The sequence below is a fragment of the Pseudophryne corroboree genome, chromosome 6, assembly GCF_028390025.1.
Source record: "Pseudophryne corroboree isolate aPseCor3 chromosome 6, aPseCor3.hap2, whole genome shotgun sequence".
Taxonomy (NCBI): domain Eukaryota; kingdom Metazoa; phylum Chordata; class Amphibia; order Anura; family Myobatrachidae; genus Pseudophryne; species Pseudophryne corroboree.
In genome coordinates, this window is record NC_086449.1 from 825,600,535 (window position 1) to 825,619,137 (window position 18,603).

The 18,603-nt window shown below is 50.3% G+C and overlaps 1 protein-coding gene across 1 annotated transcript in view; it reads left to right on the forward strand.

Annotated features, from left to right (window-relative positions):
- Positions 1-6,792: 6,792 nt before the first annotated feature.
- The window catches only part of ETV6 (ETS variant transcription factor 6), a 63,381-nt gene continuing 51,570 nt past the window's right edge, over positions 6,793-18,603 (forward strand). Inside the window, exon 1 of the mRNA XM_063929258.1 lies at positions 6,793-7,187. Within this exon, the coding sequence (XP_063785328.1) occupies positions 7,161-7,187 (27 nt within the window). The 5' untranslated portion in view covers positions 6,793-7,160. The remainder of the gene's footprint in view (positions 7,188-18,603) is intronic.

The following is an 18,603-nucleotide window of genomic DNA, read 5'->3' on the forward strand; positions in this document are numbered from 1 at the left end:
CTCTCTCTCTCTCCCACAGGATGTCACGCTCTCTTCCTATCTCTCTCTCCCACAGGATGTCACACTCTCTTCCTCTCTCACACACAGGCTGTCACGCGCTCTTCCTCTCTCTCTCCCCCACAGGATGTCACGCTCTCTTCCTCTCTCACACACAGGATGTCACGCGCTCTTCTTCTCTCTCTCCCCCACAGGATGTCACGCTCTCTTCCTCTCTCACACACAGGATGTCATGCTCTCTTCCTCTCTTACACACAGGATGTCACTCTCTTCCTCTCTCACACACAGGATGTCACGCGCTCTTCCTCTCTCTCTCCCCCACAGGATGTCACGCTCTCTTCCTCTCTCACACACAGGATGTCACGCTCTCTTCCTCTCTCACACACAGGATGTCACACTCTCTTCCTCTCTCACACACAGGATGTCATGCTGTCTTCCTCTCTCACACACAGGATGTCACGCTCTCTTCCTCTCTCACACACAGGATGTCACACTCTCTTCCTCTCTCACACACAGGATGTCATGCTCTCTTCCTCTCTCACACACAGGATGTCACACTCTCTTCCTCTCTCACACACAGGATGTCACACTCTCTTCCTCTCTCTCTCCCACAGGATGTCACGCTCTCTTCCTCTCACACACAGGATGTCACGCTCTCTTCCTCTCTCTCTCCCCCAAAGGATGTCACGCTCTCTTCCTCTCTCACACACAGGATGTCACGCTCTCTTCCTCTCTCACAGGATGTCACGCTCTCTTCCTCTCTCACACACAAGATGTCACGCTCCCTTCCTCTCTCACACACAGGATGTCACGCTCTCTTCCTCTCTCTCACACAGGATGTCACGCTCTCTTCCTCTCTCACAGGATGTCACGCTCTCTTCCTCTCTCACACACAGGATAATAATAATAATAATTTTATTTATATAGCGCTCTTTCTCCAATAGGACTCAAGGCGCTTAACAGATACATAGCATAATATAGTACAGAAAATAATGAAGTACATTTTCATAAAATACAGAAGCACAAAGATACTAAAAGGGACATTATGGAAATGCTTGAGTAAACAGGAAAGTCTTGAGTCTACTTTTGAAGGATTCTATAGTTGGGGCCTCTCGCACTGTGCGGGGAAGTGAGTTCCATAGAGTCGGAGCCGCATGACTAAAAGCTCGACCCGCAGATGAATTACGGGAGATTCTAGGTACTGCTAAAAGTCCTTCATCTACAGATCGCAGTAATGGAGTGGGGCAGTATGGGGTCAGAAGTTGTTTCAGGTACCTTGGGCCTTGGTCATGTAATGCTTTGAAACTCAGTAAGCCAATCTTGAAGATGATTCGCCATCGTACAGGCAGCCAGTGAAGGGAGTAGAGGATGGGTGTTATGTGGCTAGAACGGGGCTGGTTGGTTAATAGCCTGGCAGCTGTGATGTATCTTCCTCTCTCACTCACAGGATGTCAAGCTCTCTTCCTGGCTCACACACAAGATGTCACGCTCCCTTCCTCTCTCACACACAGGATGTCACGCTCTCTTCCTCTCTCACAGGATGTCACGCTCTCTTCCTCTCTCACACACAAGATGTCACGCTCCCTTCCTCTCTCACACACAGGATGTCACGCTCTCTTCCTCTCTCACAGGATGTCACGCTCTCTTCCTCTCTCACACACAGGATGTCACGCTCCCTTCCTCTCTCACACACAAGATGTCACGCTCCCTTCCTCTCTCACACACAGGATGTCACGCTCTCTTCCTCTCTCACACACAGGATGTCACGCTCTCTTCCTCTCTCACACACAGGATGTCACGCTCTCTTCCTCTCTCACACACAAGATGTCACGCTCCCTTCCTCTCTCACACACAGGATGTCACGCTCTCTTCCTCTCTCACACACAGGATGTCACGCTCTCTTCCTCTCTCACACACAGGATGTCACGCTCCCTTCCTCTCTCACACACAGGATGTCACGCTCTCTTCCTCTCTCACACACAGGATGTCACACTCCCTTCCTCTCTCACACACAGGATGTCACGCTCTCTTCCTCTCTCACACACAAGATGTCACGCTCCCTTCCTCTCTCACACACAGGATGTCACGCTCCCTTCCTCTCTCACACACAGGATGTCACGCTCTCTTCCTCTCTCACAGGATGTCACGCTCTCTCCCTCTCTCACACACAAGATGTCACGCTCCCTTCCTCTCTCACACACAGGATGTCACGCTCTCTTCCTCTCTCACAGGATGTCACGCTCCCTTCCTCTCTCACACACAGGATGTCACGCTCTCTTCCTCTCTCACACACAGGATGTCACGCTCTCTTCCTCTCTCACACACAAGATGCCACGCTCCCTTCCTCTCTCACACACAGGATGTCACACTCCCTTCCTCTCTCACACACAGGATGTCACGCTCTCTTCCTCTCTCACACACAGGATGTCACGCTCTCTTCCTCTCTCACACACAGGATGTCACGCTCTCTTCCTCTCTCACACACAGGATGTCACGCTCTCTTCCTCTCTCACACACAGGATGTCACACTCCCTTCCTCTCTCACACACAGGATGTCACGCTCTCTTCCTCTCTCACACACAAGATGTCACGCTCCCTTCCTCTCTCACACACAGGATGTCACGCTCCCTTCCTCTCTCACACACAGGATGTCACGCTCTCTTCCTCTCTCACAGGATGTCACGCTCCCTTCCTCTCTCACACACAGGATGTCACGCTCTCTTCCTCTCTCACAGGATGTCACGCTATCTTCCTCTCTCACACACAGGATGTCACGCTCTCTTCCTCTCTCACACACAGGATGTCACGCTCTCTTCCTCTCTCACACACAGGATGTCACGCTCTCTTCCTCTCTCACACACAAGATGTCACGCTCCCTTCCTCTCTCACACACAGGATGTCACGCTCTCTTCCTCTCTCACACACAGGATGTCACACTCCCTTCCTCTCTCACACACAGGATGTCACGCTCTCTTCCTCTCTCACACACAGGATGTCACGCTCTCTTCCTCTCTCACACACAGGATGTCACGCTCTCTTCCTCTCTCACACACAGGATGTCACGCTCTCTTCCTCTCTCACACACAAGATGTCACGCTCCCTTCCTCTCTCACACACAGGATATCACGCTCTCTTCCTCTCTCACACACAGGATGTCACACTCCCTTCCTCTCTCACACACAGGATGTCACGCTCTCTTCCTCTCTCACACACAGGATGTCACGCTCTCTTCCTCTCTCACACACAGGATGTCACGCTCCCTTCCTCTCTCACACACAGGATGTCACACTCCCTTCCTCTCTCACACACAGGATGTCACGCTCTCTTCCTCTCTCACACACAAGATGTCACGCTCCCTTCCTCTCTCACACACAGGATGTCACGCTCTCTTCCTCTCTCACAGGATGTCACGCTCTCTTCCTCTCTCACACACAAGATGTCACGCTCTCTTCCTCTCTCACAGGATGTCACGCTCCCTTCCTCTCTCACACACAGGATGTCACGCTCTCTTCCTCTCTCACACACAGGATGTCACGCTCTCTTCCTCTCTCACACACAGGATGTCACGCTCTCTTCCTCTCTCACACACAGGATGTCACGCTCTCTTCCTCTCTCACAGGATGTCACGCTCTCTTCCTCTCTCACACACAGGATGTCATGCTCTCTTTCTCTCTCACACACAGGATGTCACTCTCTCTTCCTCTCTCTCTCACACACAGAATGTCACGCGCTCTTCTTCTCTCACACACAGGATGTCACCTCCATCGCTGTCATCGTACCATATTAAGCCTTACACACGAGCAGCCATAATATGCCTGCGCTGCGCATCGCTGAGGGGGCATTCCATGCACTGCCAATGGTCGGACATTTTGTGCTTACTGAGCCCTCCGGTGCTCACTGCGAATGCGTCCATAGACCATCTTGCTTTCGCCACATGTATCCTTGCGGATAGAGTGAGCGTTCCCCAAAGCGCAAGGGAACATGCTGGCGCGATATAAATAAATGTTAAATAATAAAAAGGTTCTTATAGTAACAATTTTCTGTCTGTCTTTTGTCTATTGCTTCACAATCTGCTACTTGTTTATTTAGTATTTATCACATGACAGCCCATGCACCAATCCCCTGCCACTACCTGCCCCCCTCCCCCTCCTGCCAGCCCCCTCCCCCCTTCTTCCTCATTTCCCAGCTCTCTCTCTCTGCAACATGAGCTGACATTTCCGGGTAACTCTTCTTAAAGGGCCCACGCTGCTCTCTCTGCCTGACCCCTGTGTCCTGATGAGTCTCTGATCCTCCCCGAATCCCCCCCCCCAGTGTAAACACCGCCCATGTTCTGGACTTTATTATCTGACCATCATCACATCCTATTATTCACACATCACAGTGTTATTCAGCTGCAACAGTGTATGGGATCCGGTCTCTAGGTCGACAATGTTTAGGTCGACCACTATTTGTCGACAGTAACTAGGTGGGCAGGGTATCAAGGTCGACAGGGTCTCTAGGTCGACATGTTCTAGGTCGACAGGTCAAAAGGTCAACATGAGTTTTTGATCCGGTCAGGAGCTGACGTCAGGAATCCTCCCACCAAACGTCTGGACACGCCTGCGTTTCTCCGGGCACTCCCCAGAAACGGTCAGTTGACACCCACAAACGGCCTCTTCCTGTCAATCTTTTTGCGATCGCCCGGGCGATAGCTTTCTTCGTTAAACCTGTAGCTATCCGGCGATCCCAGTTGCTGGGGGGGGGGGGGGGGGGAGGGGGAGCCAGCGCATCGCGGAGCATCTGACCTGATTGCAGCGCTGCAAAAAAACATAGCGTGCGATCAGGTCTGAATGACTTCCACTGTACGGAGAAAACGACACCAAAAAAACATTAAAAACTCATTCTGACCTTTCGACCTGTCGACCTAGACCGTGTCGACATAGAGACCCTGACGGCCTAGCGTCCCTGTCGACCTTATGAACCACACCCCATTGTATCACCCTGACACACTGAGTCAGTGCAATCTACATACCCGAGTCTTCTTCTGCCCCTGCCCTGTTATACACAGAGCACACTGATCCCTGGGTGTTCTGCCCGTTATACACCCTGGGGTGTTCTGCCCCTGTTATACACAGGGCACACTGACCCCTGGGTGTTCTGCCCCTGTTATACACAGAGCACACTGACTCCTGGGTGTTTTGCCCCTGTTATACACAGAGCACACTGACCCTGGGTGTTATACACAGAGCACACTGACCCCTGGGTGTTATACACAGAGCACACTGACCCCTGGGTGTTCTGCCCCTGTTATACACAGAGCACTCTGACCCCTGGGTGTTATACAGAGAGCACACTGACCCCTGGGTGTTATACACAGAGCACACTGACCCCTGGGTGTTCTGCCCCTGTTATACACAGAGCACTCTGACCCCTGGGTGTTATACACAGAGCACACTGACCCCTGGGTGTTATACACAGAGCACACTGACCCCTGGGTGTTATACACAGAGCACACTGACCCCTGGGTGTTCTGCCCCTGTTATACACAGAGCACTCTGACCCCTGAGTGTTTTGCCCCTGTTATACACAGAGCACACTGACCCCTGGGAGTTCTGCCCCTGTTATACACAGAGCACTCTGACCCCTGAGTGTTTTGCCCCTGTTATACACAGAGCACACTGACCCCTGAGTGTTTGGCCCCTGTTATACACAGAGTACACTGACCCCTGGGTGTTCTGCCCCTGTTATACACAGAGCACTCTGACCCCTGAGTGTTTTGCCCCTGTTATACACATAGCACTCTGACCCCTGGGTGTTATACACAGAGCACTCTGACCCCTGGGTGTTCTGCCCCTGTTATACACAGAGCACACTGACCCCTGGGTGTTCTGCCCCTGTTATACACAGAGCACACTGACCCCTGGGTGTTCTGCCCCTGTTATACATAGAGCACTCTGACCCCTGGGTGTTCTGCCCCTGTTATACACAGAGCACTCTGACCCCTGGGTGTTCTGCCCCTGTTATACACAGAGCACACTGACCCCTGAGTGTTTTGCCCCTGTTATACACAGAGCACACTGACCCCTGGGTGTTATACACAGAGCACTCTGACCACTGGGTGTTCTGCCCCTGTTATACACAGAGCACACTGACCCCTGGGTGTTCTGCCCCTGTTATACACAGAGTACACTGACCCCTGAGTGTTCTGCCCCTGTTATACACAGAGCACACTGACCCCTGGGTGTTATACACAGAGCACTCTGACCCCTGGGTGTTCTGCCCCTGTTATACACAGAGCACACTGACCCCTGGGTGTTCTGCCCGTTATACACAGAGCACACTAACCCCTGAGTGTTTTGCCCCTGTTATACACAGAGCACACTGACCCCTGGGTGTTCTGCCCCTGTTATACACAGAGCACACTGACCCCTGGGAGTTCTGCCCCTGTTATACACAGAGCACACTGACCCCTGGGAGTTCTGCCCCTGCCTCTATAGGGCAGCAGGATTAGACTGTGACCTCATCATGGTCGCTTCATCTTACAGATAAGGGGTTAATAAGGAAAACAAAGAAATTAATGACACAGGAGGCTGAAGAGCTTGCACTCTGCTCAGCTCCTCTTATGTTACTTCCCACTCTTCTTTTTTTTTTGTTTATTACCCCTCCTCCCTCTATCACTCCTGCCCTACCTGCCCCTCCCCCTCTCTCAGGCCACTCAAACCCCCCTCCCATTTACCTCCACAGCCCACTTCCATCCTCCCCCACCTCCCCCTCCCTCCCCCTGCTGCCACTTCCCAGACTGGGCTTCCTGGTGCTGCTGGCCCTTTAAGAGGCAGAGCTGGCAGAGCCTTGTGCTGGGAATACACGTCAGTTTCAGGACTTGCACTGTGATCAATGAGGGAGGAAGGGGGGGAAGGAGGGGGGACTCACTTCTGCCTCCACTTCTCTCTTCCAGGAAGGAAAACAGAAAAAAACACAGAGATCCCAAAACACAGGCACCAGCAGCCCAAACCTGTGGGGCCCCCCTGTCCTGCACCCCCCAGGGGTAGCCTGCATCCCTGCACCCCAACTCCAGCACCCAGGGATACAATGTGCTAACTTCTGGGAGCCAGGGGGGGCTGATGGGAGCCGGTGTCTGCCCCCCCTCACTGCAGCAGACAGAGGGGCTATCCTGATTGCTGGCAATGTCTTCTGCACAGTTTTGCATTAAGGTAAGTGAGCAGCACCCCAGGGTGCCCTTCTCTGCTCCTGGCACTGGGCAGGCTGTTACCCTTGCCCATAGGGAAGTGTGTGTTTTGGGCAATAGAAAACCCCCCCAATATAAACAGTTGATAGTTCCATTACTGATAATGATGTGACGTTCACGCAATGGCGCAGGAGCAACAAAAAGTTGTTTTTATTTATTTTTGTTCCCTACAGAATAATCACATTATATCCGTGTTGTCTGTAACATGTGGCCGGGAGAGGGCTGTACAGTCTCCTGCACTGTGTGCGTTGTGGAAGTAATGTAGGGAGGGGGGGGGGGCACGGATTGCCCAGGCGTTCAATATTTTATTATTTACATCCTGCTTTCCGCATTTGTATACTTTATCGATACCGTCAAGTCGACAGAACGCAGAGTTGTGTGATCTCAAGAGCTGACCGTTTATGAATTTTTTCCTCGTTGTAGATTTTATGTCATTTTTTATTTTTGCTTCCTCATTCCGCAACGCTGAAATGTTTTATTTTTTGGGGGAGTGTTGGGTTTAGTTTTTATACCAGTGTTTTGTTTTGTACCCCCCCATGTCAATTCAGAAAGGGTTAACTTCTCCACACGTGACGCCCCAATATCGCTCTTGGTGTGCCTGGCACTGAAGGGGTTAAATACAATCGGGCAAAAGTGAATTTAATATTCCGCATGCACCGAAAAACGTATTTTGCTTCTTGCTGTTCCTATAAAGGAACATTTTTGATTTCCCTGAAAAGGCGTCGCTTTGTTTTTGAAACTCCGGAGTACTGGCCGCCGATACCCCGTGTGTCAAACTAGGTACACACTGCCCGATTTATTTTTATTGGGGCGATTATTTGCCTATTGGAAAGTCCCGATATCTGTGTCTTTATTTTATTTTTGACACATTTTTGAAAAATCAGTTGATATTTTATTTTACATTTTTTTTCCTCCGAGAAATCGACCCAGGGGGAAAAATCGGGTTTACCCACACGCTGCCCGATTATTACATCTGCAAATGGGGTGAAACGGAAAGTTTGGCTGAGTACCCGACGTCCTACTCTTACCTCACACAGGTAAAAATGAGGCCGATACAGAATAAAACACATATAATATAATCCAAAGCATGTCCGCTATGGCCCTGGCCCCATGCATGGGCCCACCAGTGTATATAGCATATACATTGTAATTTAGGAGATGGCTCTCACATTCCCCTGATGATGCAAGATAGAGACCCGCCACCTTCCAATGCACATATATACTACAATACATTATGTCATATTCAGGCAGGATCAGCCCTGACAACGTTCTGCACCATATCTGTATTTCCAGGTCTAGAGAGAGAGCATTAACCCTTTCAGGAGGGAAGCCGAGCAGCCCACGTGGCCCGTGCCCTTTGCACCTGCCTGTACAGGAAGACCAGAGGCTACTTATGGACGTCTGCAGGAAGGAATTGTTTGAACTCTGTGATGACAGTTTAATACCATTGCTCAAAGTGGTGACGTTGGGGTAAATTTACTAAGATGGGAGTTCTATTTAAGATGGGATGTTGCCATAGCAACCAATCATATTCCAGGTAATGGGGTTAATTCAGGTTGGATCGCAAATCGCGATCCAACCAGAATTTTTGCGGTGGGCCCGCGGGCGCATACTCAGCGCTTGTACAGCGCATGCATGTGCACTTTCTGCAGGGGGGGGGCGCAGAAAATGCGTTCGCCTCTGCCTGTCAATCAGGCGGTCGCGGGTTGGCAGGGGGGGGGGGGGGCGGCAACGCTGCGTTTCCAGGGAGGAGACGGAGCATTGCGGGGGCAAAGCGACAGCGCGAACAGGGGCGTATCGGGGGAGTGGTCGCAGCGGCTGCGTGACGTAACACGCAGCCGCCGCGACAGGTAAAATAGCACCGGGACTCCTGAGGCCGCAGCTAAGCTGCGCCGGCAGGAGTCATCTTTAATTTCTGCTGACAAGCAGAAATTGCGAAGCGATCGCAATTTCTGCTTGTCGAAGGGGGGGGGGGGGCGCCGGTCAGTATGCTGAGCGGCCTTGCCTAGCGATGGGCGGCCCCCAGCATGCGACCAAAAGGATAGCAAATTTACCCCTTTGTGCTGAAACCTCGGCATCCAATCAGCGAGCGGCTTTTATCTGTCTTGCACTGATTGTATAATGAAAGCCAGTATTTGGCTGGTTGCTGTGGTTTTAGCGTAGAATTCCCCCATTGGCCTGCAGTCCGTGTCTTGTCACCTCTGTTTAGTACATAACTCCAGTAGCGCTAATTCCCGGGATTACACACGTTAGTTACAGCCGTAAATACACTGTAAACAGAGTAATACTTAGCAGCCGCCAGTAATTATAGACTATTCAGCTGTAGGTGACACCGAGCTCCTTGCAGGGCACCTACGTCCCCTGTACTGAGTTACCCCGCCCTCTGCTCATTAATAACACTATTCCCAGAATCCTTTGCAGCTTGCCAGAGTGCCACCTTACTCTACCTTGGCACAGTTATTATGGAGGCTGCGTCTGTCGTTCTGGTTTGGTGACTGCAGTTACAACTGGCTCACTGCAAGACTGCAGCCGCCGAGCTTGATCTTCTGAAACGCTGTTGCAGCAGCATTTGTTGCAGACGCTCCTTCACAAGGAAATGATCTGGGTTAAACCCTTGGAGGCCGCAGCTTCCTGTCCGTCAGGTGATCTCACCTGAGAAACGAGTAATGTGTGACGACGGTGGCAGGGACGCGGTGATCGGGGCTGCGCTTCGTGTTTTCTTGAACTCTGCTGAACATCGCCATTCTCCTTTACACTTGGGATACGTTATTTACTTTTTAAATAAGATATAACTTTCCGTGTTCCATACGCCTGGTGAGGCCATGCCAGCTTGCAAAACCATTCTGCGTGCCACTGCGTTTCACTCCTCCATGGCTGGCTCAAACTCGCCCCCTGGATCAGACCAAGCCTGTATAATCCGAACTTGCCCCCCCCTCTGCCCTGGGTGCCCCTGTATCATGGCTGTGTTATAACTAGTCCGACCGTCCAGTAGCATTACTCGCTTGTTTCCCAATAATCACATACGCAATGCAATTTGGGTGCGATATTTGTGCACAGAATCACAATGCATTATGGGATTATACCGCCTGCACGTATCAAGGTGCGCACACCAGGGGCTGAGAAAGTAGTCCGTCCCTGCAATGTGCTCGGAGTGTCCAACTGGACCCCCTGCTGGCTAAGTTTGCGATCTGTAGCCCATAGGCAAAAGGCTAACGCCATCTTTTGTTGTTTCACATTCCGGTGATTGGTAAATTTTACGGCATCGCATCCTCCATAGAAGCCTATGGGGGCTGCAGCTGCTGGCCCCTCTTTCATCATTTTTTTTTTTTTACGCCATGATAGGAGAAAGTCAATAGAGATCCAAAAATGTATTGTTTTATTTTACCTTTTTTCCTCTCTGGCCAGTTAATGTAAGAGGAAAAGTATCTTTCTCAAATTGGGGACTAATTGCTACTATCTAGACCACAGGTTCTCAAACTCGGTCCTCAGGACCCCACACAGTGCATGTTTTCCAGGTAACCCAGCAGGTGCACAGGTGTATTAATTACTCACTGACACATTTTAAAAGATCCACAGGTGGAGCTAATTATTTCACTTGTGATTCTATGAGGAGACCTGCAAAACATGCACCGTGTGGGGTCCTGAGGACCGAGTTTGAGAACCTGTGATCTAAACCAAGGGATCTTTATTCATTAAGTCAGAAAAATAAATGAACCTCAACGAGTAATTTTCAGGCACATGCCCAGCAGGTTCAGGCACATTGGTACTCCTTGCCCATTATACTGTAGATTCAAAGTGCTGGGTGCTGAATCTTTGTTGATTTATATCTTCTGACTTTGTCGGATTCCCTAACCTTGCTTGTACTCCACGAGCCCTGACCATGACCTTGCTTGTACTCCACCAGCCCTGACTTTGCTTGTACTCCACCAGTCCTGACCATGACCTTGCTTGTACTCCACCAGCCCTGACCATGACCTTGCTTGTACTCCACCAGCCCTGACCATGACCTTGCTTGTACTCCACCAGCCCTGACCATGACCTTACTTGTACTCCAACAGCCCTGACCATGACCTTACTTGTATGCCACCAGCCCTGACCATTGCTTTATTCCTGACCTTGCCTGTACCCGATGACTGTGTATTCTGATTTATTATTAGATCTTCTTTTAGTATAACCATTACTGATCCACTCCCTGACCCTGCAGCCCCTGACCTGGTCTCATCATCTTTCTCCTCCATTTGTCTATGGTCTAAGTCTGAGTGGTGAGCACCTGTGCAGAATTCCTTGAGGAAACAGGTAGTGACTACCCTATACAACCCCCTCCTCCGTCTCCTTCACCATCTCGCTCCTTCCTGTTACCCAAACCCGCTGCCTTGGCGCCATCTTCGATTCCTCTCTCAACTTCACTCCCCACACACAGTCCCTGACCCTGTCCTGCTCTCCAGCTTATAGCCATTGAAAAAATGCACCCCTTCCTAACACAAAACATTGGCAAATTCCTGAACCACTCCCTCGCCATCTGCCACCTCCAACCTTCCCCGCTACGGATTCTCCAGCTGGAATCCATCCTAAATATTGCAGCGAGATTGATCTTGTGCCCTAGGTACTCTACCTCTGCTACATCCCTTTGTATATATCACTGCTGGATCCCCATCTCCACCCCAGGAACCATTTCAAGCTCTTCACCATCAATGTCCTCACCAGCTCCAACCCACCACCACTTTCACCACCACCAACATATACATCTCACCTTGTCTCCAGACACATCCTCTTTCTCCCTCTTCAACCTTCCTCAGACCTGCACCCCTGATAACCCCAACACTCAACCTCCCACGCTTATCATTGGTGGCACTGACAAGGCTCCCCTTTACTTCTTCAAGCAGTCTCTGAAAATCCAACTTTTCTCCAGTTCCTACAATACCTGGCCCTCACCTGATACATCTCATACCACTTGTCCCACCAACTGCCCCTGTCTCCCTCTGCCCCATCCATCTAGACTCTAGATGGATGGGGCAGAGGGAGCCAGGGGCAGTTGGCGGGACAAGTGGTTGGTGGGAAAAGTTAGATTCTAGAGGGTGCAGAAAGAGCTTACAAGCAGGACCCTCTGAACCCTACATCTCACATCTGCCGCCTCCCCACTCCGCAGATGCCCATGCTTTGTGCTGTCTCCAGCTGCGTGATCCTTACGTGATGCTCTGTCCTGTACGATTACACCAGACACCTCCTCACATGACTTCTGCGTTCCTTTCTCTTAGGTCTTGTTTGTTCTATGTGATTGTTCCCTGCTCCGGAACCTGCGTCACCTTACAAATAAAGTTTGATGCATTTATTTACATATTACGCAGAGCGAGTCGGCCCTAAGGCAAAGTGGCGGTGAAGGTGAAGTGTACGAGTGACCTGAGTTTGCCGTGGGCACAAAGGGCAGTGAGGTCGGTTGATGTATTTCTCCCTGTTGTGCTGTGCGTTCGTCCGAAAAGGAAGTGATATTATATTGTCAGATAATAAAGATGTTTAAGGTTGATGTAAATACGCTGTATGGTCGGATTATCTCGCTTCCTTCTTGCCCCCCCCCCCTCCCCCGGTCCGAGTAGCAAATAAATAAAGTTGGCGGAACTCATGGCAGTTTGGCCTGCCTGGAAATCACAGCGCGGAGGGTTTTCGCAACCGCTGACCACAATAAATTCTCTTGTGATATCAGATGATGAGAAAAAAAAAAAAGATTTATGTGTGTGTGTGTATTCATGTTTGTAAGTAAAGCAAAAAAGCAAGCACATGGGCAAAACCATGCTGCACTGCAGGTGGGGCGGATGTAACATGTGCAGAGTTAGATTTGGGTGGGGGCGAGTTCAAACTGAAATCTAAATTGCAGTGTAAGAATAAAGCTGTCTAACATGTGTGGGCTACATGCAGAAGCAGACAGTATTTACCCTGCACAGAAATAATATAACCCACCCAAATCTAAAGCTCTCTGCACGTGTTACATCTGCCCCACCTGCAGTGCAGCATGGTTTTGCCCAGTTGCTTGCTTTTGTTGCTTTACTTATAAACGTGAGTCAGGCCAAAGCGCACAGTTTTGAAGCTGGCCCCGTTATCTACTTATATGGCACAGACATAATCTGGGAAAGATAGCGCAGGGTAGCGCACCTGGCTGTGCTGACGCCAGGAAGGGCCCAGCGACGTCAGGGCCTTGTATCTTGCTCAGATATAAGCAGCAAGCATCTGTCCTTTCACCCTGACAATGAAAACAGAGGATGGGATTCTGTATGAGCTGATCTATAACCCACCCTGGGAACACCCTAATTCTGCTTCTGTACTCCCGGAACTGTAGCTCGCTGCTTCGTTAATGCTCGGGTCACTTGGCGGATGATTTTATTTAAACAAGGTGCATGCCAGGATAATGTGGCTTGGCAGCGCAAGTAGTAGTAAATACTCACAACCAACATTAGTAGGTGTTCTGCTCCTGAATTCGATCCCCCACAGTTGCGTCTGCTTGCAACACATTTGCGTGGACGGCCTTACTGTACTTTGTTTACGATCACCTCCCTCCCCGATTCTGCGTTTCTGATTTGTAAAATGCAGTAAGCACAAAATACATCTGAATCTACGTAGGAATAAATGCGTAAGAATGTTTGGAAAAAAGCACGATTATCTACAAAAAGAAGCGCTGACACCCAGCGCAATATCAACCGCGTAATGTGTGTACACTCCGACCGCTTCAGTAAATCGTCTATAAGTTATGGTATCGCCGCTAGTCAACACAAGTGTTTTTTTTTATTTCGTAGAAAATACTAACTCATTTGAACTAATTTATACGTATACATATATTTGAGTTCGGTACAATACAGAAAATGTTGGGTCATGAGTCATGAATGGGAAAAGGTTTCATCACCAGCATAGGAAAGGATTCTTTACTGTAAGGGTGGTGACGCTGTGGAACCGTGATGGTAAATCCACTCACAGAAATGGAATTTGTAGCTATAAAAGATTGGCATTTTGGGGTCACCGCGTAATCTCCGCCCTGCTTAAGTTGACCTTTACCCCCTGGCGGTAGACAGTTCGTTCTGAGTGTCTCTGCATTAATGTAACTGGTATTTCTCTAACGTCCTAAGTGGATGCTGGGGACTCCGTAAGGACCATGGGGAATAGCGGCTCCGCAGGAGACTGGGCACAAAGTAAAAAGCTTTAGGACTACCTGGTGTGCACTGGCTCCTCCCCCTATGACCCTCCTCCAAGCCTCAGTTAAGATTTTGTGCCCGAACGAGAAGGGTGCAATCTAGGTGGCTCTCCTGAGCTGCTTAGAGAAAAAGTTTAAAGTAGGTTTTTTACTTTCAGTGAGACCTGCTGGCAACAGGCTCACTGCATCGAGGGACTAAGGGGAGAAGAAGCGAACTCACCTGCATGCAGAGTGGATTGGGCTTCTTAGGCTACTGGACATTAGCTCCAGAGGGACGATCACAGGCCCAGCCATGGATGGGTCCCGGAGCAGCGCCGCCGTCCCCCTTACAGAGCCAGAAGACTGAAGAGACCGGAAAATCGGCGGCAGAAGACGTCCTGTCTTCATTAAGGTAGCGCACAGCACCGCAGCTGTGCGCCATTGCTCTCAGCACACTTCACACTCCGGTCACTGAGGGTGCAGGGCGCTGGGGGGGGCGCGCTGAGACGCAATAGAAATACCTTTTTTTGGCTAAAAATACATCACATATAGCTCCTGGGCTATATGGATGTATTTAACCCCTGCCTAAATTACAATAAAAAAGCGGGAGAAAGGCCGCCGAAAAGGGGGCGGAGCCTATATCCTCAGCACACTGGCGCCATTTTTTCCTCACAGCTCCGTTGGAGGAAGGCTCCCTGACTCTCCCCTGCAGTCCTGCACTACAGAAACAGGGTAAAACAAGAGAGGGGGGGCACTAAATTGGCATATAAATATATACAGCAGCTATATTAGGGAAAAACACTTATATATGGTTATCCCTGTATATATATAGCGCTCTGGTGTGTGCTGGCAAACTCTCCCTCTGTCTCCCCAAAGGGCTAGTGGGGTCCTGTCCTCTATCAGAGCATTCCCTGTGTGTGTGCTGTGTGTCGGTACGTTGTGTCGACATGTATGAGGAGGAAAATGGTGTGGAGGCGGAGCAATTGCCTGTGTAAGTGATGTCACCCCCTAGGGAGTCGACACCTGACTGGATGGTCTTATGGAAAGAATTACGTGATAGTGTCAGCACTTTACAAAAGACTGTTGACGACATGAGACAGCCGGCAAATCAGTTAATACCTGTACAGGCGTCTCAAACACCGTCAGGGGCTCTAAAGCGCCCGTTACATCAGGTCGATACAGACACTGACACGGACACTGACTCCAGTGTCGACGGTGAGGAAACAAACGTATTTTCCAGTAGGGCCACACGTTACATGATCACGGCAATGAAGGAGGTTTTGAACATTTCTGATACTACAAGTACCACAAAAAAGGGTATTATGTGGGGTGTGAAAAAACTACCCGTAGTTTTTCCTGAATCAGATAAATTAAATGAGGTGTGTGATGAAGCGTGGGTTTTCCCCGATAAAAAACTGCTAATTTCTAAAAAATTATTGGCATTATACCCTTTCCCGCCAGAGGTTAGGGCACGTTGGGAAACACCCCCTAGGGTAGATAAGGCGCTCACACGCTTATCAAAACAAGTGGCGTTACCGTCTCCTGATACGGCCGCCCTCAAGGAACCAGCTGATAGGAAGCTGGAAAATGTCCTAAAAAGTATATACACACATACTGGTATTATACTGCGACCAGCAATCGCCTCAGCCTGGATGTGCAGTGCTGGGGTGGCTTGGTCGGATTCCCTGACTGAAAATATTGATACCCTGGACAGGGACAATATATTATTGACTATAGAGCGTTTAAAAGATGCGTTTCTATATATGCGAGATGCACAGAGGGATATTTGCACTCTGGCATCAAGAGTAAGTGCGATGTCCATTTCTGCCAGAAGAGGATTATGGACGCGACCGTGGTCAGGGGATGCGGATTCCAAACGGCATATGGAAGTATTGCCGTATAAAGGGGAGGAGTTATTTGGGGTCGGTCTATCGGACTTGGTGACCACGGCAACGGCCGGGAAATCCACCTTTCTACCCCAAGTCACCTCGCAGCAGAAAAAGATACCGTCTTTTCAGGCTCAGTCCTTTCGTCCCCATAAGGGCAAGCGGGCAAAAGGCCACTCATATCTGCCCCGGGGCAGAGGAAGGGGAAAAAGACTGCAGCAGACAGCCTCTTCCCACGAACAGAAGCCCTCCCCCGCTTCTGCCAAGTCCTCAGCATGACGCTGGGGCCTTACAAGCGGACTCAGGCACGGTGGGGGCCCATCTCAAGATTTTCAGCGCGCAGTGGGCTCACTCGCAAGTGGACCCCTGGATCCTGCAGGTAGTATCTCAGGGGTACAAATTGGAATTCGAGACGTCTCCCCCTCGCCGGTTCCTGAAGTCTGCTTTACCAACGTCTCCCCCCGACAGGGAGGCGATATTGGAAGCCATTCACAAGCTGTATTCCCAGCAGGTGATAATCAAGGTACCCCTCCTACAACAGGGAAAGGGGTATTATTCCACGCTGTTTGTGGTACCGAAGCCGGACGGCTCGGTGAGACCCATTTTAAATCTGAAATCCTTGAACACTTACATAAGAAGGTTCAAGTTCAAGATGGAGTCACTCAGAGCAGTGATAGCGAACCTGGAAGAAGGGGACTATATGGTGTCTCTGGACATCAAGGATGCTTACCTCCATGTCCCAATTTGCCCTTCTCACCAAGGGTACCTCAGGTTTGTGGTACAGAACTGTCATCAGTTTCAGACGCTGCCGTTTGGATTGTCCACGGCACCCCGGGTCTTTACCAAGGTAATGGCCGAAATTATGATTCTTCTTCGAAGAAAAGGCGTCTTAATTATCCCTTACTTGGACGATCTCCTGATAAGGGCAAGGTCCAGAGAACAGTTAGAGGTCGGAGTAGCACTATCTCAAATAGTACTACGACAGCACGGTTGGATTCTAAATATTCCAAAATCGCAGCTGATTCCGACGACACGTCTGCTGTTCCTAGGGATGATTCTGGACACAGTACAGAAAAAGGTGTTTCTCCCGGAGGAGAAAGCCAGGGAGTTATCCGACCTAGTCAGGAACCTCCTAAGACCTGGCCAGGTGTCAGTGCATCAATGCACAAAGGTCCTGGGAAAGATGGTGGCTTCTTACGAAGCGATTCCATTCGGCAGATTCCACGCAAGAACTTTTCAGTGGGATCTGCTGGACAAATGGTCCGGATCGCATCTTCAAATGCATCAGCGGATAACCCTGTCTCCAAAGACAAGGGTGTCTCTCCTGTGGTGGTTACAGAGTGCTCATCTCCTAGAGGGCCGCAGATTCGGCATTCAGGATTGGGTCCTGGTGACCACGGATGCCAGCCTGAGAGGCTGGGGAGCAGTCACACAGGGAAGAAATTTCCAGGGCTTGTGGTCAAGCATGGAAACGTCACTTCACATAAATATCCTGGAACTAAGGGCCATTTACAATGCCCTAAGTCAGGCAAGGCCTCTGCTTCAGGGTCAGTCGGTGTTGATCCAGTCGGACAACATCACGGCAGTCGCCCACGTAAACAGACAGGGCGGCACAAGAAGCAGGAGGGCAATGACGGAAGTTGCAAGGATTCTTCGCTGGGCGGAAAATCATGTGATAGCACTGTCAGCAGTGTTCATTCCGGGAGTGGACAACTGGGAAGCAGACTTCCTCAGCAGACACGATCTCCACCCGGGGAAGTGGGGACTTCACCCAGAAGTCTTCCACATGATTGTGAACCGTTGGGAAAAACCAAAGGTGGACATGATGGCGTCCCGCCTCAACAAAAAACTGGACAGATATTGCGCCAGGTCAAGGGACCCTCAGGCAATAGCTGTGGACGCTCTGGTAACACCGTGGGTGTACCGATCAGTGTATGTGTTCCCTCCTCTTCCTCTCATACCCAAGGTATTGAGAATCATAAGAAGGAGAGGAGTAAAGACTATACTCGTGGCTCCGGATTGGCCAAGAAGGACTTGGTACCCGAAACTTCAAGAGATGCTCACGGAAGACCCGTGGCCTCTACCTCTAAGAAAGGACCTGCTCCAGCAGGGACCATGTCTGTTTCAAGACTTACCGCGGCTGCGTTTGACGGCATGGCGGTTGAACGCCGGATCCTGAAGGAAAAAGGCATTCCGGATGAAGTCATCCCTACCCTGATCAAAGCCAGGAAGGATGTAACGGTGCAACATTATCACCGTATTTGGCGTAAATATGTTGCGTGGTGTGAGGCCAGGAAGGCCCCTACAGAGGAATTTCAACTGGGTCGTTTCCTGCATTTCCT